The 26234-nt window shown below is 41.2% G+C and overlaps 1 protein-coding gene across 11 annotated transcripts in view; it reads right to left on the bottom strand.

The window, feature by feature from the left end:
* cadpsa (Ca2+-dependent activator protein for secretion a) overlaps nt 1-25640 on the bottom strand; it is a 166735-nt gene extending 141095 nt beyond the window's left edge. For all 11 annotated transcript variants that reach the window (XM_041946624.1, XM_041946652.1, XM_041946616.1 and 8 more), the window contains exon 1: nt 25290-25640. In XM_041946624.1, coding sequence (XP_041802558.1) covers nt 25290-25640 — 351 coding nt within the window. The remainder of the gene's footprint in view (nt 1-25289) is intronic.
* Between the last annotated feature and the right edge of the window lie 594 nt (nt 25641-26234).

Genomic DNA, 26234 nt, shown 5'->3' with positions numbered 1-26234 from the left:
GGTCAGTGGAATGGTGAGCTATTAGAAGTAGAGTGAGGGCCAAACGGCAAAGACAGCAAAGACTACAGCTAGAAAACTAAGCAGTGATGCCAATGTCACAGGTAACACCTGACTCTGCAGTTCCCCCTAGCTCTGTGGAGCTCTTTAGCTTCTTTCAACTTATCATTAGTGGCACGGGGCAACGCAAGAGCCACTCTATACCTTCTAAAGCTCAAAGAGTGGCTCAAGCCACTATTAATATCTGTTTATTATTGGCGTTAGTATTACTATTAATTAGTATTAATTGCGTTTTTTCTTCCCATTTTTCATCTTCCGCCAGAATTTCGGCGCATAACTAGTCCCGCAGCTTTGAGAAAACCCTTGCAAACTATATATCAAAACGTGCGGCTCGATCGGGAATGGTGTGCTACGACTTTTATAGCTCTTTCGTCAATAATTCGCAAAGTTATACGCACAAAACTTTGAAGAACTTCTCATAAGAAATGAATGGGAAATTTCCTCAAATTTCAGCCTTTTTCAATTGTCCGCTGCTTCGCCATACTTTCTCCTAGAGACTTCAGTCAAACTTTAAAACGTAGATAATTTTGTCGGCTCAAAATGAACCTCGGCACATTTTTTGATATCTCTTACGGTTTTCGAGCTATGACCATCTCAAGACCATAAAGTTTCTCAAAAAATGCTCAGAATTTCTCCCCCTAGAGTGGATGACATCATGAATTAGAGTGAAAGAGCCAGTGAGAAATCGCCTGAAATTTTTTTTCTAAAATTGCCGTAAAATCCAAACGGTGAATAGGAGACATATAATTTTGGATCTTTTTGTAGACAAACCTTTCTTCTCTCGTCAAAGTTCAATTTTAAAGGGTCAGCCCCCACCAAATTGAAATAAAGAGGGATCTTGCACCAGCTGCCCCGCTCTGCTGCTCCATGTAAGGTGTGCTCCAACACACCTGATTCAAATGCTCAGCTCGTTACTGGGCTCTGCTGAGGCCTGATAACGAGCCATTCATTTGAATCAGGTGTGAGGCAGGGATACATCTAAAACATGCAGGGCAGTGGTACTCCAGGACCAGGCTTGAGAAACAGTGCTATAGATAACACCAGCAGCCCCCTCGTGCCACTGTCAAAATTTCGGCAGCGCCGGAATTGTCTAGTTCATCATGTTATTTTATTTTCAGTGTTTGGTTTCAGGCTTACTATACTCTTGTCAACCTCATTTCCAGATGCAGCTGTTTTCAGTAAAAAAAATAAAAAAAATAACCAATAGTAAAGACAATGTAGGCCAGGAATACGTTTTTCAGACAGACTCCCAGTGAGACACTGCATTAAGTCCAACCTCCCAGTGACGGCTTTGGAGAGACAGCGAGATCCTCCGAGTGGCACTGGCAGGTAGTGGCACTGCAGTAGCAGGCAGGATTTGTTCTTCATTATTGTAATTGACTGTTATAAATGATTAGAAAATTACTTAAAGAGTGTATTTTTGTCCTGTTCATTTAGCTAATGAATAACAAAAAAACAGAAACACATCATGGGAATGGGACACAATTGGGATGGGAGAAGATTTTTTTTTTTTTTACTCTGTCAGGGGATTGTGACAGAATGTTTTCGTGGGAGTGGGATGGAACAGGAGTGAAAATCCACACCTGTGTCACTCTATGGTACAGAGCAGAGCAAGGGGCAAGAGAGGGGGTAGCTAAATATTGACTAGTGCACTAAAACTTATCTAATAAGGCATTTCACTTTGGATATTTAAGGTCAAACATGTTAGCGCTTTAACACCATCTACTGAGCTCCTTCTTCTTTTCTTCCTACAGGAAATGTTTGAAGGTCTAAGACTCCACTTTGCTACACAGACAGACAGCTGCAGGAGCAGAAAGCAGTGCACAGCGGCAGCAGAGTGTCTGATGTGAGTGGAAGACTACCAGTCACTACGGCTGCCACCTGAGAGCTACAAAACTGAGATAACACTGCTGTGTGTGTGTAGGTATGCAGACACACACCACAGTGCATATGCCAGTTTCTGTGTGTGTGTGTGTGTGTGTGTGTGTGCGTGCGTGTGTGCGTGCGTGCGTGTGTGTGTGTGTGTGTGTGTGTGTGTGTGTGTGTGTGTGTGTCACATGCCTCTCTGGTGCTATCCACCTGTCAGTAATTGCTCCTGCCCGTGTGGCTGCTAGGGTGGTGCTGGATCAGGCTGTGATGACAGCTGAGATCACAGACTGAAAGCTGTGGATGTTTTACGAGTAAATTCACTTTGTTAGACAACATTGCCAATACAGCAGTCTGACAGTTGTCTTTCACTGAAAATCTGGGCCTCATTGCCCCTGTGCGTCTTAGGGCTATGATGATTGTTTCTGAAAGGCATCTTTTCATTGGAAATGAATGCACTGCCTGGCCTGCCACTCAGTGGTCTGTGTGAGTCAAGTGCCTCTTTTAAAGCAACTCTTTAAACACTCGTTTGTGAATGAGGTGATACTTGAAAATGGCCTTCCATCGGCCGATCAGTCACTGAGAAACAGCTGGTTTTAAGGTGTTGTTGTTTTGCTCTGCTCAAACAGGGCCATAATATCAAAGGTCAGCAAGGTTACACCCTGCTGTTAAGTCTACAGCAGAAATGCATACTATCATGATATGGTTCACTCTGGGTGTCATATTGGGATTATGAGTCCTTACTCCACCTCCTCTTCCTCGCTGACTAATCAGCATCCACATAAAAACATTTTCAGCTCTTTTTTGATGAATGTTACAGGAAAGGAGGAAGGAGGGGTAAGCATAAAGGTACACTGTATATGTATATACAATTTATTCATTTCCTTTGAGGCAATATTAAAACAAGCGCTCAGCCATTGTCTAGAATCAGGAATTGCCTCAGAATTAAACAGCTAAGTCAGTGTAGAAATCCTTTTGACTATTTTACTTATTTCATATTGGCCCTGAATCCTTGAGGTTTGTGTTCAGTTAGAAAATATTAGAAAGTCTTCAGCTGACAGAGTGTAAAATAAGGGAATCTGTTCAGCAAAACAGTGCTGAAGCCAAATGATGACAAACTGAAAGGCTGTACTAATTGCTTGTACAAAGCATAGAACCAGTAAAGATTTCCATCTGTGATCACAAAGAGAAAAAAGCTACAGGAGAATGAAGGGCTATTAAAATATGAGCTTAGTTTTAGTGTCCATGTCAGTGAGCCTTTCACAGTTCAGCAAGTCAGGGTGTATTTCAGGCCACAGACAGCTTGATCAAAGTTCTGCAGGGTGTAAACTTTGTAAAACTGCACTCAATGACAAGCCCGGAGGCACAAGGTTTCTGGACTCAAAAACGCAGACCCACACAGCAGCGAGAATTTTCTAAATAAGAATAATTTATTAACTTAAATCGCTCAGGATGATACAACAAAATAAGGCAAGATAATCAAAGTACAACAAAAAGCGCTAAGGATAAAAATGGAGAAAAATAGCAAACTAACTTGGCACTGAACTAAGAGAAAAGTAACAAACAAAAGGCGCAAGGCAAAACTAAACTCTGAGGTAAAGTAACAAACAAAAGATATAACTCTATACTACAAACGAGACTTACTAGATAATCAGGAGACAAGGATCATGAAAGCTAGACCGCAAGGCAGTACAAGACATGGCACGAGACAATCTGGCACAGGACAAAGGGAGACGCGGACTATATATACACGAGGTAACAATGAACAGGTGGAGACACGGGAAACACACTGGGAAGTCAAGGGCCTGAAACGAGAGGAGAGTTAGGTTTCACAATAAAACAGGAAGTGCAAGACAAGACATGACGCTCGTGAACAAAACACATTAACAGACTTGACGAGACATGACACTCAAGTACTGCAGGATCATCTGCTAACCTCTGTAGGGAGATGTAACAATGCTCTCTTGAACTGTTCAAGTGAAGTGAGTTTTGGTAACTTTCACATTAATGTTCATAACAGTTTCATTCAGACATGACAGCCACTGCTGGAAAACAGCTGTGAGTTAGAAAAGTTTAATAATATGAAGGAAGAAGAATGTTTTCAATTCTATCATTCAACATTACAGTTTTTCTCAATCACTTTGGTGCTTTTCTCACATCACTCTTTACATTTGCACAACAGTGCATTTCTCAATGCAAGTAGTGCAAATTGCAAAACCTAGTGGCTAACCTGCAAAAGCAAAGTTTCACATTTTTACTGTATATGTGCTTTGCAATTCTACATCATTGTGCAAAAGAAAAATACACTGCAGTCGCTTATTTCGAACAAACATAAGAAACACCCTTTGGTAGAGCTGTTCACAAATGTGAACAATATAACAGTACATATTGTAACTGAAAATAGGTAAATCATCCTGGCACATCCAGATGTTCCTGTCTGTCTGGCCACATAGTTTCATCTACATCACAACGGATATCAGCCCTTACCATGCAGAGAGGAAACTATCTCCTGGAGAGGCGAATCCACCCTCTGCATGACTCTGCTGTGATGTCGTCACATGCTGCATCCATGGCTGCTAGCAGGGCCATTTGCACATGTGGACGCCCGTCATAAACCTTCCACCTCCAGGCATAGAAAAACTCCTCTATCAGATTAAGGAATGGGGAGTAGGGAGGGAGATATTCGACCAGCATCCTGTCATGTGCTGCAAACCACTGTCTGACCAGATGTGAGTGGTGCAAACGGACATTATCCCACACAACAACATACTTGTTGAGTTGGCCTCCACCCCTCTCATTCTCAGGGACTATGTCCCTGTAAAGAGTGTCTAAAAAAGTCAGCAGATGTTGTGTATTATATGGACCAAGAAGGGGGATATGGGTGAGGACGCCATTGTCTGAGATGGCTGCACAGATTGTAACATTCCCTCCTGACCTAGGACATCAGTGGTTGCTCTCTGTCCAATGCAATTTCTTCCACGTCTTCTACCTTTGGCCAGATTGAAACCCGCCTCATCAAGGTATATGAATGTGTGCAGTGGTTCCCTGGCTTCCAGCTCCAGTACAAGCTTTAGAGAGTGGTGCCTGTGTGGTGCAGAGTAAAATTACAGCAATGTAAAGTAAACACAAGATATTATGAGATGTTGGATTACTGATACCTGTTCTCCCTAAGAAATGTCTGAATGATTGAATCCACAGTGGATGCTACACCCTCCAACCAGCCTCTGTGAGGCTGTGATTGATAACTTGGTCCACAACTGTAGCCCTAATTTCATTAGGAATCTGCCTATGTATCTGGCCTCTTTTCCCTCTTCCCCTGTTTTGTCCCCTTCCCCTTCCTGCCCCCATCCTCACTCCTCTTCCACGATGCTGACCTTCCATTTCTGTATCACAGGATTGTAGAAATGGTACACACTCTGTCCTGCTCGGTTCATATATGCTTGCCAAGTGAGGGTTCCTGGGATTCATCCCTGAGTGACTGTGGCTTGTCATTGGTTACAACTAATACTTCACACACCACCTCGTGAGTGAAAGCTGAAGTTCACCTCTGAGCAATTGTTCAATTTAGGAGACATTCACAGGAAAAAAATATAAAGAAATTTATAAAATTTGCTTGGCAAAATTTGATAACTAGTTCAACAATTTTGTATGTAATGACTCAAGCAATAAAATGAAGAATATTAGTTTTATTGGGAACAACTATTCAGCATCCATGAGTATAGTTCATTTTGACTGACATGACATAAGCAAATGATAATGTTTAAAACAGCAGAGAATTGTATGAAAGCAACTGAAACATGTCCAAAAACATTTGCAATTGTTTCAGAGGAAGGAGAAATTGCTACTATGATGTGCACAAATGACTAAATGTTGTGGAGGTTGAGCTAAGAGTTATGAGAATTGTCATTCTGATCTGAGAAAAGCACCAAAGCGACTACTGTAATATCAATTTCTTAAAGCATGAGAGATGATACATTATATATATGTTTTATGTTGTTATATGTTATATACATGAGAAATTCTCAGTGCTCTGAATTTAGCAAACAAAATGTACTACTGTGTTACATTAACCTGACAGCATTCAATTCACACTTGAAAAGCCTTGCCAGTCATGTTGAAAGGTCCAACCTGGAAGAATTGTTGCCATGAATTTAACAAGTGACTTTGGTGCTTGCGTGAATGTGTGGAGGGGGGTTTCATTTAAGCACCAGCTGAAGCAATGCAGCACTGAATAAGCCATCTCACACTTGTAATGTTCCAGTTTTGGTTATCTCAGACTCCACCAAGTAAATAAATATGTATTATGCATGCAACATGTGCAGTATTTGAGCAAAATGAATAAAAGCACAATTTACAAAGTGAATGTTAAAGGAAATCAGTGATCACTCTTAAACTGAATTGTAAACCATGGAAACCGTGAATTGATATGAACCACTGCTGAACCATTTTCAGCCCCCTGTGAAGTGTTTTTAACCCTCAGAATTTGATCAAATTTGAAAACAACTTCAGAAGACCAGACAAGGTATGGATGGAAGAAAAGCACACATTTCACTTTCAGACTAGATGACCGAGATAAATGTCCTCTACCCTGTCACAAACACGCAGGGATATACACTGACCTACACATTAATACCAGTGAAGTGTGACCACACACGCATACATTTGTGCTGTCTCAGACAATAATACTGACATTAACCCTTTCTCCCTCCTGCAGCAGGGAACATGCTCAAACCCCCTGGTGATGACATAACATCAAATGGATGTGTAATCCCAGATTACACATTGCACAGCACACCAACAAAGGATTGAGAAAGTGCTCATCAGGGCCAGAGCTGCTGTTCACACATGGCACACAGGCTTTCACATGAATACAGGGTAGTGACAAATGCTTACAGTGCACACACAGACACACACACACTCTTGAAGAAAATTAAAAATAAAGAGAAACAGCAAAACCACAAGGATGCTTTTAAATCTTTCATGTGAAACTTAATATCCAGACTTGTCCAAAATCTCTTCACAGAGCAATGACATTGTGATTGAGAGTGTATTCAGACAGCTTCAAAACACACCACCTACTCATTCCTGGCACAGGATCAGCTTGGTAAGTCATACTGTTAAAAGTTGAACTGCAGCCAACTTCTCCTCACTGGCCAACAAGCATTTAGTGCCAACAGATACTGTACTTCTCCCATTCAGTGGTATTAAATTGAGGACAACCGATTATGGACAACCCTAAATAGTCCAAAATATGTCCAAAGTTGGCTAGTGTTCATTGCTTGATTAAATGGTTGGTTAGATGGTTAGGGTTAGAAAAGAAAATGTCGAGGCGGAGCTATCCAGGGCAGGGTCTTTGCAGAGTATGGGTGGGAAAAAAATGCAGGGCATCAGAATAATGGGCCTTCACAACAATGGCATGGTGGTTAGCTTCTAGCACTGCTCATGTCATAGACAAAGCATAGTGCTTTCGATTTAGACAAATTTCATTAATCTAGCCCCGCAGATCAGGGATTATTACAAAGAGTCATCAGTACATAGAGGCACAGACAGCTTGGAAATCGGCCTCTGTGTCCATTAGTCTTCTGCTTTCTGGACTCCTGACCACCCTGCTCCATGGTCTTTGGTTCAGTTAATCCAAAGCAGTTTTAAAGGGTTGTATTTCTACACAAACAATGCACCTTTTCTAGAACGTTTTTTACATGTTAAAATCAGTCGACTAGTCACAGAGAGTGCACACAGTTGTGGATGTCTTCTGTTTACCTAATGAAACTATGTCATATCTGAAAAAAAAAATAACATACTGACCCGAAAAGCATGTTACAAACTCGGGACATGGCTCTTAAAAGACACTTGGTACACACAATAAAGAAGTAAATGAAGTTTTACTTAGATACCAAGCAGGGAGGGTCTAACAAACAATGCTGTACTAAGTTGTATTGCGGGAAGTAAGATCCAGGGTACTTGAAGCTTGAGCCACATCATGTACTAAACGTCAGGATATCTCTGTTTGTTTTTCACAATTCCCTTTATTTTTTGGAAGCTCAGTATTAAATTGCTTGAAATATAAATCATGTAACTATGACATTTCACAAAGAGAGGTTACATTTATATACAGGTTTAGATTTCCGTTGATCATTTGACATATGCTTTTGTCCAAAAGTCACATACAAATGTGCTACAATCCAAGCCCCAACAGATCAGAGAGACGCTTTCGTGAAAAAGTGCCTCAACTATCAATCTACCTGAGAAAAGTTGCAGTTGGAGATTTTCTTTCCCTTTTAAGGCAGAGAGACAGAGAGAAAGCATGCACGCACTTAATTCAGGTACTCTGTTAGGTCTCCGAGTGCTTTTTAAGACAGAGAGGGATTCTGCTGAGCAACTCTATTCAGATGACTCATTCCACCACTGAGGGAGCACACAGGAGATCAAACAAGATCGTTGTTTGAGAATTTCTGCCTCGCAGTGATTTAAGGGCTAGTCATCATTCATTGACTGTAGTGAACGAGAAGGCTCGTAAACCTGAATGGGGGAGTTCAAGTAGGTGGTAGCTGTGCTAGTGGCCACTCTATGGGCTAGTATTAGTGACTTCAACTTAATGCAAGCAGCAACAGGAGCCTTTGGAAGGTAGGAGAGCGACATTGTTAATGGTTGGTTGAAGACCAGAAGAGACGCCCATGACCTGGGCAGACAAATGATGAGGAAATGGAAGGATCATATTTTCTCCTCATTTAGAAGAAGCATTTGCAGATGTTTTACTGTGCATGCTGGCTGCCCTGCCAGAAGGGCTTCAAAGTAGTCAAGCATGAGATGACCATTACCTGAACTGAATAAAATCCCCCAAAATTCATGGCACACTGCTTCCCTGTCATGACCATATTTTTTGGCTTTTGTTAACACGGCGGCTTAATTAAAATTAAGAGCAACACCCAGTTTTAGCATACTCAGTCTTCATTTGAGGACTGCTGTGTGCACATGTAGCCATGTGAATAAGTTTATTTACTGAAATATGGGGGGATTACATTCCTCTCTATTTGACATTATTCATCCTTTTTTATTTTTCAGCAGTCACAGCAGATTAAGGTAAAAGAGAAGATACACAAACTTAAATACTAAACAATCTCACATGCACAGCAGTGTATCACTTCATTGTATTAACATAAACTGTATGTAAGACAAATTAAAAACAGGGGATAGTGTGTACCATGCAAGAGCTGGGTAGCTTTAGATTTATTTCTTATTTGGCTTTAAAGCTACTGATAGAACTACTACTCCCATCCGGAAGAGAAAGGCTTCCTCTGAGTTGTTGCTGCATCAAGAACTTGTATTTTTTCATGACCAAACAGCACTACTTTATTGTGTTTGATGTGAATGTATGGACGGATTTCAGAGCCTCCCTGTAAATGACTGCTGTACCAAGTGGAACAAAGAGCCATGTTGTTATATCAGTAAATAACACACAATGTGGATGCTAATTAGGCTTTCTTCTCAACTCCAACAAGATGAGTACAATTTACTTCGTGAGTACAGCTGCTGTTTTTAATGGTATACTGTATTACATGAATATGAATTACATACATGTTATAGAATATATAAAGAAGTGATGTATGTAGGCTGAATGTAATGTTCTGGTCAAGTCGCAACCTCTATGGCTAAAAGTAAAAGCCAGTGCAGAAGTGCCAGAAAATGGCCATTTGAGATTGGCTCCAAAAGCAAACATACATTTGTTTACAGCCTGGTGCAAAAAATGGTTTTGGTCTCTAGAGCCAATTTCCCCGTTCATGACATCAACTGTACGGGGTGAATCTTTATATAACTCACTAGTTTAAATTATATCAAGGCTTAAAGTTCTGCATAATTACCAGCATGGCCTCTCTGAGTGACAACTAGCTGCTGGGTTTTCTGCAACCGGGCCTCATTCAGCCTCAGCTCCACCCACGCTCCAACTCTTTGCCCGTCTTTGGTTTAGCCAGGAGATTAGCAGAGTCAGGCACTGCAGCCGGCCACCGCCACATCCACTGTCACCGAGATTCACGGTGGCTCTTCAGAAAGCTGTGAGTTTGTTTAATACCCATAGTCCATGTTTTGCACGGTCTATGGTTCTGGTATGCCAATTTCTCTAGTCTCTTTCTTCATGTGACATCGCTGGTGATGAGAGGCTCGTGGGGAAAGTTCTGGTTTGCTGTCTAAAAAGCCATGGTCTCGTCATGCTAATTGCCCTGTGGCCCTACATACAGTGATGATGAGTATCATATTAGTCTCAATAGATTAGATTGGTATGATGAGTCACCTCCAGCCTAATTACACCGCACTCACTGCTTTCTATAAGTGGATGTGTCAAAGGACCTCTGTACACTGAAGCATGTGGATTACATGTGTGTGTATAGCTGTGTGGGTGTGCGTTTGTACATGAACACAACAGGCCAACCGACAAGGCTTTCATCATCATTAGCAGCCTACATGCTGTCTTCATGAATTATGCAGACACTATTGATCTGTTTCTACATCAGGCACACACACACACACAAATGTGCCTTTGATGACAAAATTCGAAAAGATTTTCCTTTTTAAAAGCCTGGATTTATGTTGCCAGGCACACGGATACTGAAAGCAGTATAGTGTTAGGGGAAAAGTCTATTCACAGCTTAAGTCCAGGGGTGCTATATTTATTGTTTAAGGTGTGCTTTTATGACCTTTTCCACATGACTAGACAGAGGTGAGTTCAAAGTTCTCTAATAATGATTTGTAAAAGGTCTTTCATAAATCCAGAGCCAAAATCAGTTTGTATTAGTTTTAGTAGGTTCTACATCATTGAACATCACTGAAAATGAATGGGTCCCTTCAAGAGACAATTCGGGGTAAGTCACCAGATCACCGTAAAATATCATCATTTCACAAGCATGCAGATGCCTACAAAAGATCTGACAATCTGACTGAGAAATCTGAAGTGATCTGCACTTCAGAAAGCACCATAAACTCCTCCAGTGTAAGTAGAAACCAAATATGTCTAATAATCTCATGTATAGGCAAAATCTTGTTCGTATGACGTACTGTACATATGTACGTACTGATTAAATTAGTCCACCTATTTAGAATCGCACTCCTATAATATTGTTGGACTCATAATAGACATAACATATTTCTTATCCCATGCATTCTCCTTCATTAAAAACCCTCATACACAAACTGTCAGTTGTAGATTTGGGTCTGTTATGCTAGGAGTGGCTAATGTAGCCTCGACCCTCTGCTCTCAAGCAGAGATGAAGAGCTGGCTACAGAGGTCTGGTAAGTTAACTTCTCTCTAACTCTACACCCCCAGATTAGTTTCATTTTCAAACTTAGACTTTTCAGACTCAACCGACACTTAATCACGTAACATCACTTGATGCAACCAATCAGACTTCATACGGCTTCCCCAAGAGCCACAAATGGATTTCTACAATTTTTTACCCATTAGCAGTAGTACTCCCCAACACGTGTAAACAGACTTTGATGTGTAATATTGGTGAAGTGCCCCTTTAAGGCCATGCTGGTTTGGAAAAATGAAAAAAACAAAATGCGACAAAAGTGAGGTAAGAAGAGGTGTTGAGCAGCAGAAAGAGAAGAAAGAGGAGTGAATTCATAAGAGCCCCTATTGTGATACAGAAAATAAGCAGGCAGATGGCCTGATTGTTTCAGTGCGTAGAGCATCTCACCTGGGCACACTCATCCCGCTGGCCTGATTAGGAGAGAAAAGCAACGTAAATAAAAAACAAAAGAGAACAAGTGAGCATTAAACTACAGATCTTTACTCCAATTAGGAACTGGTTTTATTCCTCTGCCTATACTTCAAAAGAAAACAGGTAGTGTGATATGTGTGATTATGTAATCTCAGACATGACAGATTAAAATGGGACTTTTCTAACATAAAAAAATAATTAATTGTTGGTTAGTATATATGTATGATGGCACATTACTCTAAAGTTTATCTACAGCATCATCATCATCATCATGTTCACAGGTCTTACATAATTGTTAAGGCAAATACAATCAGCAGTGCTGAAGGTAGTTTATTACACAGTGAACCGCTGGCCTCCTGGGGGCAATTTAATTAAAGGAGACGTTTTCATCAGACAGAATGTCAAGTAGGAGTATCAATAAAGCTTCACTCGAGCTCAAAAAGGAACTATCATTGCTATTTGATACGACATTTGAAAACCTTTGATCCTTTATCAGGATATGTAACAGCACAGAAAGCCTATAGTAGCTCCTGACATCATCCCTGAGTTAGCTGCTGCACCACTTGCTGTTGTGATTCAGTGAAACTGCTCCTTTTGAACGGGTGAAACATGTTCAGTGGGTTTACTATCCATTTCTCTATCAAGGTTTATTGACTACAGACAGCACTTGCTATTTTAAATTGAACCTTTCATGACTTTAACAAAGTGAAACGTGCCTTAATTATAATATCTCTGGGTACTTGGAGACTGCAAACAGCAACATTCATTCTCCTTGTAGGTCTAGATTGATCTCCACCAACTGCTGAGAAAAATATATTTTTTAAGATGCTAAATGCTCCACTATGTTCACCAGCTAAGCACAAATTGTGCCTGTCTGCTGTCTGATGCTACACAGTGTACAGTGGGTTTAGCAGAGCTGTTTCATTAAACATTAGTGTTATGCACCCTAAAACCAAAACAATGAGCTGAAAGACAGCGGCTCTGAAAGTAAACACGTATGTTGCATAGCAACCGCCTCTCACTGTGCGCGGGCCGGCAGGCAGGAAAACTTATTTCTTTACAGTTATTCAGAGAAATCTTGTCAAATGTGGAGAAGTGACGGGATATCCGTAGCTGAGAGAGACGTAGCTGGAGACAGAGTTTGGTTTACCGCTGTTATTTCTACTGATGGATAAAAGTCCCGCAGCATCTGATTTCTGTGTTTAGCATCAGACATTAAAAATCTGTCTCCAGGTTTGTCTCCACTAACAGTCTTTTAGCAGGTCGATCGCTGTGTTTTTCTTGGTGTTTTTTTCGTGTCTGAAGGCTTCAACCTGGTCAGTCTCTGTGTCCTCAAGTCTCTTGTGCCTTCATATCACTTCTCCTGTCGGTCCAGCTTTGTTCTTTACTTTTCGTGTCTTTGTTGCTGGGGACATGTCATTCTCCAGCCACACGTCAAGTGTTTTGTCCTCTCCAAACAAATTAAAAGTAATGTCTGGAAAATGCTCCATATTTTGACACTCAAATCAGCTGGGGACTTGTCATTGAGCTTGGTACATTAAGGGATTGCTCCTTTAGCCAATGACAGTTAGGAATTCCTGAGCAGGCAGTCGTCTGTTGAGAAATAAACACTGCTGAATTTTGGCCAATCAGAATCGAGTATTAAAGAGTGCCGTGTTCTAAATAGGATGTAATCACCTGATTTACCTCCACATCTGTGTTGCACACAGCAGGCTCAACAAAGACTGCATAATCTTCTCTTTCACTGAATCATGACGCACTCATGATCACAATCATGATGCATGGTTTGTTTTGTGGGCGGTCCATTTTGATCCCATGGGGGAAGTGATCAGCTCCCAGAACTTTAGACAATAGGTCTGACACAAATGCAGAGAATCCCTCTCCATCTTCTCGGGCAGGCCCGTAATTTTGGTATTTTGTCCCCTTGACCGGCCCTTGCCGAAATTGGTCGCCCAGTTTAGCTTTCAGTAGTTTCTTGGGCACACAGTTCATCGCAAGTGTTGTCCAAGCTTGGCGATGCACATTTCATGATCCCCTCACGTTTGTTCAAGCTGGTGATTCGGGAAGAATTTGCAGCTAGGGCAGTTTTCACCCCAGAGAAAGATGTCTCAAAGTTATCAAACCTGGCATCCACTGACTTTTCCATTTGTCCAATGGCATCCAGGATTTCTCTGTTGGGTCTTCTGCATAGGCTTTAGTGGGGTTAGCTGAACCTGGTGAGTAATCATCTTCACTCCCTGGGAGAGTATCTTGCGCCCTTTAGATCTTTTTCTTGATTTTATCCATCATTCAGACTTTTCAATATGATTTAAAGACGTGCCTTTATTGTTCTCTTGGATAATTCCTTGATTAAGCCCCCTTGCTGGAAATTCATTTTAACACTGTGATTACTACTTTATTACACACAGAGAAACCTATACATGAAACTGATGTGGAGAGATGTAAGAGTGATGGGTAACCACGGCCACAGATGAACTGGCACCTGTCCATCTACAAGACCACCTCCATATCATCTTGTCCATGCTGGACTCCAACCAGCCACCCTCCAGTCTCCAATCCAAGTCTTTATGGACTGAACTAATGCTGCCCCAGAGGTGTATGTTTCCAGGTCTTACTCTGGAAGAGTAAGACTGAAACCATAAGGAGTACAATTGACCTCAGACCTGACACAGTATCTTTGCATCGCCTTCAACTCTCTTGCAGCCCCCTCAGAAGGCTTTTTCTTTAGGCTTTGTCCTGCTGAATGTTCAGGTCTCATATGGAGTGATGAGTTACTGTAAATTACACAGGAGCACAGTAAACATTTCATTTCCCTCCTCCCCCTGACATATTAATCCTGTCTGAAAAGGGCTTAAGACAGCACAGTAGAGGTCATGCATATAATCTCTCTTTCCATTTTAAGTGCAAACTTTGTAAAAGACAGATTAATATAGCTTCAATCAATAATATAGCTTCAATTAATAATATAGCTTCAATCGATAATCATTAATGTTACAGTAAAGGAGAAATACAGTAAATGGAAGCTGAATGGGTTAAACAGAGGAACCTACAAACTATAAACATGTGATGATTTGACTCCTGATGTAAGGATCTAGACCCAGTTCCCATTGGATCGAAGGACATAAGAATGAATGCTGAATATCAGCACGGTTTCATGGAGTGTGTCACACTTCATCCAACCTGTGGACATCAGTTCAAAGCTGTTCAGCTCTCAGCAGATACAGATATAGATACGAGGATTTAGGGAAAAAGCTCTCACAATGGTTGAAAATGGATTGTGTCAAGAAACAGGATTAGAAGTAATCGAGGTCCCAAAGCTGCCTGCCTGAGGTTCCTGACTCGGCTCCTGTCCAGCCCCCCAGGCCACCTGCCAGATTGTGAATCTACAGCTTATGTGCTATTGTTCTGTTTATCTGTATCTGGAACCTGTTTCTGCCTGCCTATTTTGTGTGTTTGACCTGTTTGCCTGTTTACTGGATTTTGGATTCCTGCCTGCTCCTTATTTGATTTGTTTGCTGGTATTAGACTGCTTTCTGGTTTTGACCCTTGCCTGCCTCACTTACTCTGTAAGCCTATGTACCTCAGTTTATATTAACTGTATTAAATCACTGAACTGAACCAGATCTGCCTCTGTTGTTTGCATTTGGGTCTTTTCACTGTATTCCTGTTACACTGCTTGCACAAGTCATGATATCTGGGGCCTGCAGGGCGAACCCAGAAATATATGCTTTATATTATTATATATTATTATTTATATACATCTTTAAGTATTTATTTGTAACATGAGCATGATGTTTGATGTAAAAGAATGATCAAGAATAAAAACTAAAGAATAAAATCAGACACTCAAATTAATTCAACAAGTGTCAATATCCTCCTTCTCCCTCTCACCTGAAATATTCATCATTTATGGCTGAAATGCCAATTTCCTGATGTCATATTCTCTGTTTCTTTTTTTTTTTTTATGATGTGTATGTTGTTTGCCACACTCTTATATACTCTTACATACAGTAAGCAGATGACAGCACCACAATGAGTTCTTAAAATAATTATTATTATCGTTATTTTTAAATATAATATATTAATATAATAAAAACTGTGTCATTGGGTGGAAGGAACCCCATGCCCCCTGCTCTCTCTTCATGTCCATGTTTATTAGTTGCAAACAGGTATGTTCAGTTTACTATTCACTAAAAACAAAAGTACGATCAGTGATTGTTTAGCACCTTCATGCACTACACAGGTCACCACAGAGGAAAACATAATTATGATTTTTTTTTTTTTCGGCCAATAGATCCTCCTAAAACCTACACGCTGGACCTTTTAAAAACTTGCTGGCAGAGTGGCTTAACCAACATTGTGCGAACTCATTTGGCAAGGGCTTGAATGTAACAGACGTTCATTTATATGTAAAAGTCCCACACTCCAACTTCAAAGCTTTAGTTACTAGTTATATTGCAGTTTCTTCTTATTTTTTTTATTAATAAATTATGATGTATTATCATGGATTAAGTTACCTGGCAGTACATAAAGCAGCTGAAATTACCTCTACTTTTAAACAGGTGTAACATTAGGCATGGTTACACATTAAAATGTTATTATAATTAAGTGGTAGTATATAAAATATTCAGAAAATGTCCATTCTACATGAGCTCTTTTATATTGATGCTAATACTTTTGTGCTTTGACTTAAGAATTTGAAGGCAGGACTTGTAGCTACTCTCTCTCTCCCACCACCAGTGGCCACAAAGACAACTCAAAATGCTGTTCTGAGTCTCCTGGATACATCTGTAAACAGGAAATGGTTTGCTAACGGAACAACTTTATGTGGCGATAATATGTCAGTGTTGTGTTTATTGCCGTTTGGTTAAGTTTAACTGGACACTGAGAACATTTCTGCCTGCAACGACATTTTGAAGACCTAAAACTGCTATTTGCAAAGTCTTCATAAGACAGGTTGGAACATTAAAGAAACCATTCACACAGGGAACAGCCATGGTTTTATCTCTTTTCAGCCCACAGCATCTCAAGCCCAGTGCAGTACCACCCACTTCCCAGCTGACTGGCAAATGTGTTTGAGAAGGCGTATGAGCGCCAGAGTGTGCTCTAAACGCAGAATGTCAAATAAGACTTTCATTCTGCGTCTACCTCTACATATCCACTTGTAACACACAGACTGATTGTGACAAATTGTCTGACCCGTGATGCTGACGTGTTTTTGAATGGCTTGCTTTTAAGAGCCTATTAAGCGTTCTCTGCACTCATAGTATTTGTTTGACACGATGAGAAAATGTTTTTGTCCTTTCATCCTCTCTCTCCTGCTACAATCAGGATCAGTTGGTTTCTTCTTTTGTTAGTGATGAATGAACTGAAAGCTACTGATGTGCAATATTTGTAGATTCATTTCTCTATGAATTAGTGAGGGTATTTACACCTCAGCTTTGCTAACGTTTTTCATCGTAGTGAGTTCAGTGTGACAGCAAAATGATTAATTATGATAAAAACAAATCACAGTGGAATGGAACATTGCGTTTAGATTGCACAGTTGGGGTTGGGCTTAATGAAAACAACACAAGAGACAGCTTTTATGATTGGGAACTCAAATATTGTTCGTGAAATAGAAACAGTAATTTACTGATGTAACGCATGTAAGTTGCACTGTGTTTGTATGTCCTCCCTCTACTTTAATGATTGCAGACATACCCACACATTTATGTGGACACTAAACATTACCTTGTTGACTTTAAAACTTATGATGCTAGTGACTGTATTGTTTTTCCTCTTGGCTGCAAAGTTGGTGTTTCAATGAACAGAAGGTGCAAAAATCATTTCTGACTAAATATGACGTGCTTCTGTTTGTTGTGTGTCTGTGTCTGTTAAATGAAGCAGCCTTACTTCAGGAACTACCAGAATATACGGCAAATAAACTGTGATGATGTACAGAGGACACAGGATCATTTGTGAACACACATATATGTCATGTTACATGTGAAGAAGCAATGAAATGCCATGATGTTCCAGGAATAAAGAAGAGTTGGAATATGCCAAGGCTGACATGAGTGCGTGCACACACACACGCCCGCACGTGCGCACACACACACACTAAATAGATCAGAAGTACAAAGCAAAAACTATTTGAAATAAGTGAAGAACAAGTACTTCAAAAGAGTATTTATGCACAGTACCTGAGTAAATATTACATTGCTATGCATTGCTATTTGTGTCAACAAGTATGGTAGCAACCCAGACCTGTCAACGTATGGGGATCGGCAGTCTTTTTTCTTTTGTGTCCTTGTGTTTCCCTGTTCCTCTGTCCCCCGTCTGTCTCTCCTCTGTCTGTCGTGTATGTGTATGTGTCACTGCAGGGCGTGGCTTACAGGTCTGGTCCGGTAATCATTAAAACCCATTGACTTGTTACTGAACTCCTGTCTCCCTCTAGCATTTGGGTTAACACAACCCTCTGTTTCTCCCGGGATTCTCTCGTATTTCACCCTTCTCTCCAGCTGTCCTCCCTTTTAAATGTCTTTCTGTAAATCTCCCATATTTTTAACTTTTCTTTAAAATAGAAAAAAAGGTTAAAGTTTGTACCACCAAATGAGGGGTTGTACCTGTACTTAAGTCGTCATGAAAGAAAGTCATGCTTTTTGTAAAATATGCCACACAGATTTTTGTGTGTCACATGGAGGGAAAAGCGACGTGAGACAATCTGCCAAGCATAAGCTTACCCAAGAGGTGCAGAAACATGCTCCACCAGTGACTGCATTTCTACTATCTCTGCCATCTATTTTCATATTCACCCTCTTCTACCAATTGTCTCACCTGGCAGCAACTTCTCTCAAAATCACAACTGAAGCATGATGTGCACATATACAGTAATACAGAAATAAAATGAGTGCTGAATTTATATGCCCTTTAGTATTTTCATTGATATAATGATGATTCTGACCACCTAATGTAGGAACTATAACTCAGTCCTTGTTGCTCTGATATTTCAAGGCCTGGTTGCCTGGTGGTGATTTTAGGATTCACTGTGTAGCCTCCTGTATTTTCAAATTCTAATGTTGACACAAGCTCAGTAAGTTCGTACACTATTCCAGAAATCATACATGAAGACGGTGAAGTGAAAGCTCCTCAGTTCCGATGAAGCCAGTGTCTTTCATCATGCACTCCCCAGAGTGCAGGAGAATCTCATGAGGACAGTGAAGTAGCATGACACCAAAATAACATGTTGACACTGACAGAAAATAACAAGACCTTTAGTGAGCACTGCAGGGGTGATCTGCTCTCACCAGTGCCCAGTGTGTGAAATATGGAGCTAACATGACCATACAGTATATTGTGTACTGTACAGCTGAGGCTTTGTTTGTTCCAGTTCAGCTCTCTAGGCTGCATGTTTTTATGTTTCTTCATTATATTTGTTCATAAATGTGCTACCACTATTTTTAAAAGACAGTATACACAAGAAAGAACATAATATGTGTTTAAGTGCAAAGAGTTGTATGTGAATATATATATATTTATATATACATACACATAATGTATATATACGTGTGCGTGTGTGTATATACATATAACCCTGTATAACTTTGTGAGCAGCTGCCATGAAAAAACTACAACTAGTAATTTTCAGCTGTCTAGTTACATCTATCTGCACTGTTTGCTCTTCTCTGCACTGCTGTTACAGTTTTTTACGATTGCTTACACACTGAAATTAAAAGTAACACACAGTTAATGAGACCTGACACTCAAGGAGCAAAACCTCAGCCCAGATCTGCACAACTATAAGCACATTCTCAGCCTCACACTTTTTGCAAAACACTGCACTCACTTCTCTACATTAGATGCAGAAACCTAACATGAAGTCACACATTTCAAGGCACTGCCTTTCAAAATACCACACCTGTGAACCGGCTGATCAAACACAGCTGTCAGGTGTAGGGACACTTAGGTGCTTAATTGTAAACACACCAACCAGGCGTAAGCACTATCCAGAGGTAACAGGTGAGTGTACCTGTCTCTCAAAAACAATGGAAGGCAACATTGCAGTCAGAGGGAGAAACACAGAGCTATTTTCATTCATTCTGTCTCCACAAATGTTTTTGCTGTGTTTGTGTAATATATTCTACTGTATTTAGAATCTGTTCTTTTCTGATTTTGAGTGCAAACTGCATGGATGTAGTGACTGATTTTATAATGTGGAAAGAATAACAGTTTTCATCAGTGTGTAGTACTGGACATCTGTGTTGTGTTTGGTCAATATATTCATGTACTTTACTCTCTGAAAACAAGTCAAACCCAGACTATATTATTAGAAAAGTGTTTTAGAGCACAGCAGTGTGTAACTGGTTCAAACAGAATCTGATCATATGTGTGCGCCATATGGTGACAAATTGGGTTTTTATAAATTATTGTATAGTTTTCATTTGTGTTGTATAGTGTTTCATTTTGCTAAAGATCTGAGCTGTTTTGCTACTTGTATGTGTGGCTGTGTTTTGACAAAATGAGCCATGTTTTCAAAATCGTGCTTTAGCAATTGTAAAAAACTGTAACACAGACATGTCAGAGCTGACACTTCAGTTCACTCATGGACCTGCCTCCTCTGTCAAACCACTGCATTTAGCCTGAACATCTAGGGCTTTGGGAAATGGTGTTCATTGAGCAGCTGAAAATCAGAAATACTGAATAAACAATGATCTTAGATCACTTTTTCTGTATGCACACAAAGTGAGCCACATGACATCACATTGAGCTGTTCCATGGCTGGATGTTTAGTTACCATCAAAGGTCAGTGGGACATCTGAGGCAGTGAGCAGAAGGTTTCCAGTGGAGATGGTTTTGCCTGATCAGTGCTCTTGAAAGGGGGCAGATTACTTCAACTTGCTTTTAAACTTGCTTAATGTTGTCTTCTCTCTCAGCAACCACTTACATCTGAAACTTGTAGGAGAAAACTTGAATGAGAAAACACACGTAACTCAAGCTGATCAATATTCACGTTTCTGTCCAAATGTTTCAACTAAAATTCCAGAAAAGAAAAGAAAATGTGGATTAATGTGTGTTTCAGTTCGCTACTGTTATGCAAATATTAGATGTTGGATGCATAGCTCTGATATGTAGTACAGCACAATCAGGTACATCATAGCCTTCTGCATTGCTGCAGTGGCTGTGTGTGTGTGTAGCTGGGTTCAGCATGGTGTTAAAGACTGCTCCTTTATGAACTTATCCTCCTGAACTGCAGTAGAACCACACAAGGCAGTTTTGAACAAAGTAATCCACAATACCGCACGACTCACTGCTTAGCTGTTTTTCTCATAATACAATTAAATAAATGAAGCCAAGTGATGACACTGTCAGGTTGGCTCTATTTTATTCAAATATACCAATACAGCATTAGATACTTGAATGAGTTTTAGTCTAAAACACTGTCCCCTCCATTGCTCCAGATGAGCCAGTTTCTTGGACATGAAGTGTTTTTACCCAAGAGATGGAACAACATAACCAGCAGGGACTGTGTGCTGACCTCTGACTGAGACACAGCAGTCTGTTCATGGCCAGTCACAGATATGTCTCTCTATCTTAACAGCTGCTGCCTGTTCTCTCCATTGATGGTAGAGTCACAAGTCAGGATGACATCTCAGTTTGTGTGATTTACACCAGCACCTCGCTCACTGCCCGCATCTATACCACAGCACACCACAGGAAGCTCAGTCAGAGTGTTCCATTAACCATCTATCATATTGTGATATGCTTTAGGAAGCACACTTTCATTACATACTGATAGAAATAATGGATCATTCTGCAAACAAACAAGTGCTGGGGTCAGAAAGTTATTTATAATACAAACCAATCAGTTAGTAAATCCATATACAATGGTGATCAAACAGCTGACTGACTATCATTTCCATCATCATGCCCCATAGCTACCAGGACACAAACAGGTAGGAACAGTAGTTAGTCAGTTGAACATTTGTTTTTTAAAGATTGTTCTGACAATGAAACACGTATTTTGGGAAATATGTCTATTTACTTACTTGCCAAGAGTAAGAGGATAAGATCATACCACTCTCATGTCTGTTTGTCGGGGCTGGAGCCAGAAATCAATAAGCTAAGCTTATCTTAGCTTATTTTAGTTTCACGTAAAGCCTGGATGCAAGAGGAACCAGCTAACCTGACTCCGTCAAAAGTTCAAAATTACACCTACCAACACCTTTAAAAGGTACCAGTCAGGATACTGTATCTCATTTGTTACGTTCAAACACACAAAATACAAGAGTGACGAGTGGCTGGTTTACAGAGAGTTACTGTATGTACTGGAAGTACTTCTTGGCAAACAGCGACCAGACATAGTGATTTCCTGGAGTCTTATCAGGTTGCCTGGCAACCTCACAATGACATCGAGGTTCTGATAACTCTCTTTGCCATTTCATCACTAAATTCCCTTCTGAGAATTTCTGATGTGAGAAATCAATCTGTGTAGATTTCAAATATTTGCAGTTTTACTAAAATTGATGGCGAATTGAAAAAGTGCTGCAATGTTTTTGGAGTTGAGAAGCTCCATAAGTGCCTGCGGAGACATCTAGCCAGCCAGCCAGTCACACTCACAGACCCTGCTTACCCAACAGTCACACAGACCACTGCAGCCAACACAGCAGACTTCAGCAACAACAGCAGAGGAAAGCCAGGCCCACAACTCAAAGATATTCTTCACTTTTGTGCTGAAATTAATGACTGTAGTGAAATATTGCAGCGACTGCCACGGGGGGAAATGTTCACAATATGACCAAACCAGCATGGGCATGAACATGAACAAAAATACCATCAATCAATAAGTTTTATGAAACACAGCCAGTTTGACTGAATACCAGGAGCACAAGCTCCAACTCATATAATATTCAGTGAGGTACTGCGACAAAACACTGTCAATCTGTCTCCTTCTAATCTTCTGATAGGTGTAACTCATCTCACAGGTAAATGCTCATCTTTCAGAAATTATTTTTTTTACAGCATAAGGGGAAGCGACACAGTAGTGGTGGTAGCAGCCTTGTTACTGCCACTCTCCAAAACCAAAAAAGCGGCTAAGCCTGGCCTAGCAGACTTCAAGATAAATCATTTCAGCAGTTTCATGCTGCTTACTCCTATAAAACACAGGCTGGAGTATATAGTACAGTACGTACTGTATGCAGGAGGGTGTAGCACATACTGCATACGCTGATAGTACGTGGTAGATGGTTCCAAATACACCCCTAGCCTTGCTTTCAGTTTTACATTTTTGCCTTAAATTGTTAGAATGATATGCAACAAATGTCTCCAGCCAGATCTGAGCCAGGGTTCACAGTTCAGTGGTCTGTAATCATGCAGCTATCAGGACGCCCCAATGATTACTCTTTATATCATGACCACGAAGGCACTAACGCACATGATCAGTGACATCGTCCTCAACGAAGACGTTTATGGGCTCTGCAAGCAGTTTTCATTTGAATCAATGGCCTTGGATGAAGATCAGGAAGGATGAACGATTGCAATGAGACACTGTGGTTACTTCAAACTGTGCGTACATTTCTCTGTTTAGTTTCAAAATGTGGTTGAATGATAAAATGTCTGATGTCACAGCTCCTTCATTATAAACAAAATAGAATTTTACACTGTGGTATTATATTCTGCATGCTTTCACAAACAGAAGTTGCTACTTGCTATCTCAACAGCACTGTCACTGTGTGCCAAATGATCCTCGTGCATGAATTACAATACTGTGGTTACTTACAACTACATGCTAGCCAGCATAAACTCTATGGTGACTGTATTTGTCCAAATGTTTTGATGTGTTTCTTTTCTCTATTGGCCAAAAAGGTAAGTGATGGAGTTTTAATATGTTCGAAAAGAAATATTTTAAGTTTCTACATAGTGAATTTGTAGCTTCTACTTTAAGAGACTAGGAGAGCTGGGAGAGTACGCTGCTTTTTAAATTTTACCAAATCATTCACTGTGGAGCTGAGAAACTGATGTAACTATGAATTACACTTTAAAGTTTAATAGCAGAATCAATAAAAAGTTGTTTGAGTTAACTCTATGAATGACACACAGGTACAAACACTGATTTTGACTGCCACAGTAATGAATCCCGGTCTTGGGTCTGTGTCATGGGAATGTGCACATATGTTCATTGCCAATTGATCAACTTCCTCAAACAGATATGCATGTGTTAACAGATATGCTTCCAGAGCACAGTGGCACCATGCTGGAGATGCGACAGAGCCACACTGCAGTCAGAGCTCAATGCAACCACATCCAGTGGACATACCAAACATGTTTGAGTCCTGCCTTTCAAATATATATATCCCACTATCTCATGCACATCTGGCCGGTAAGATACTTTATCTGTCTGCACCTACCTGGTGTGGCTCACCGTTTGCAACTTCCATACGCAATTACTATGTATTGGGCTGAGTACTGCCAAAACTTCAAACTTAGTACTACAGAGCAATACAGCTGAAGCGATCCCTGGGTGTAGACACAGATGGAGGACTGCAGCTGACATGCTACGTAACACTACGTAACTGGTGTAGACAGGGTGTAGGCTCAGAGCCACACTGTCACTGACTGCCTGCAGCTCCAGCACAGGTAGCTCCTCCTGCTCAGAAACAATGTGAACGTATCTTCAGCTCTTTTTCATTCTTCTGCTTCCTTCACTTTTCATGTGTACAACAAAGTGCAACATGTGACACCTGAGAATTATCTGATTGTCTCTGTCGTGATCTGCAAATCATTCACATAGGGTTATCACATATACAGGTACAACCAAGCCAATACAATTGTCTCATATACCTCAGGTTATATTCTGTATAATGACACTTTCTTCATAAAGATCACGTCAAAGCAGATATACTCTATAAAGACACATTCCTCCCAGATGGAGGATCATTCAGTGGCACTGGTGAGTGGTGTGAAGGGGCTGTTTCTCCAGTGCAATAGATTGTTCTAATAAGAGCTCGGCCTGAGACTAGCAGAAGGAGGGGACAGCCCTGATGCTTCTGCACCCTGAGGCTATTCACATATGCAGGAGTACAATGGGTGGAAAGAGCATGGGTACACATGCTCTCTCTCTCTCTCCTCTTCAGCCTCTCCTAGTGCTGCCAACCCTGTCTGTCGTTACTTTGAATTAACACATTTCATCGCAGCTTAGCTCTGTGCTAATCATTCCAGGATGTGAGTGGCAGCAGGAAACAAAGTGTTTTCGATCAAAAAGCGATGTAAAGTGGCTGTTTGGTCTGGTGGAGTTGCTGTCATGCCTCTGGTGGATGCTCTGTGCGCAGTGAGGTAGTGTCACTGCCGCCTCAGACTGCGCTTCATCCATCACGGTCGATCAGCTACCTTTTCAGATAAAAGTAGGCTATGAAGGTTTGGATCCTGGTGTGATGTGCACTAAATGTATGCTTTTTGAACAAGATGTCTCAGATTACAAGGCTGGGGGAACGGAGTTACATGTGTACTTTCTTGAATATTCGACTAAAAAGCAGGGAGCAACATTGTGCGACTACGGAAGCAACAGTTGGTGTCATGTATCTTAGTGATTCCTTCCAGAAGTGACTGTTGGATTTAAAACACAGCTTTTGAAGTTGAATCTGGCTTTTGGCTGCTTTTTCACTCTGATCTTACCTTCTGCTGCCTTCTGGCCATATCCGTAGGCTGCTTTGCGTTGAACGGATAGGCGATGCAGCGCATCACAAACACATACAGCTGGAGTCTCTTTTTCTTCTCCTCCTCCTCTCTCTGCATCTTCTCCAGGTCCTCCTTCTCCTTGTCGCTGCCCACCGACGGGCTGGGGCTGGAGGGTCGGCCGCCGCCGCACCCGCGGCCGCGGGGCTGGAGCCCTCCGCCGCCGTGGCCGTCGGCGGCTCGGCCCGGGGACAGACGGGCTCCTCCGAGGCTCTTCGGGGCCGCCACCTCTTTGTGCTCCACCTCCAGGATCTCATCCCCTTCCTCCTCGCTGGAAGACGGGTCCAACATGCTAAGCAAAGGTAAAACTGGAAAAGTAGAAAAGAGATGCCGATCAGCTCCTGGCAGCCACAGAGATCCAGAGAAGCAGCTGTGGAAGCCTAACCCTGACCGAGGAGCGGATCACACTGTTGCTCTGCAAGAAGAAAAAACTGCCGTCAGACGAGTCAGTCTCCAGAAGGAACACGAAGGTGCTGTGGAGTCTGGTTGGATGCGTGATTTCGCAGCCTTTCAAGTCGCCAGTCAGTAGCACACAGGAGGGATTTGTCATGAGAGCACATATAAAGGGGGAGGGGTCGCTGGGAGAGACAACAGGAGGAAACGCTGATCTGCTGCCTGCGGGAGGAAGAGGCTGGGCTCGGAACTGACCGCGGTGCTGAAACCTGATCCCCGGCTGCTCTGGGATCAGTTTGATTAGGCTTAGAACACAATAGATGAGCGGCCACCTGATGATCCAGCTCAGTCAAAAGAAGACAGGAGATAGCATCAGATCGGAATTAAAGCGGCTTGGCTTTCACAATAAAAGCTTCACTACTGCTTTATAGTGAAGAATCAATTGAATGATGACCAAATTATTTAGGCTGTTTAATGAATTAAAACCTACCT

Source organism: Chelmon rostratus, chromosome 2 (assembly GCF_017976325.1).
Source record: "Chelmon rostratus isolate fCheRos1 chromosome 2, fCheRos1.pri, whole genome shotgun sequence".
Lineage (NCBI taxonomy): Eukaryota > Metazoa > Chordata > Actinopteri > Chaetodontiformes > Chaetodontidae > Chelmon > Chelmon rostratus.
The sequence above is the reverse complement of the archived record's forward strand: the minus strand, read 5'-3'. Positions and strand labels throughout refer to the sequence as shown.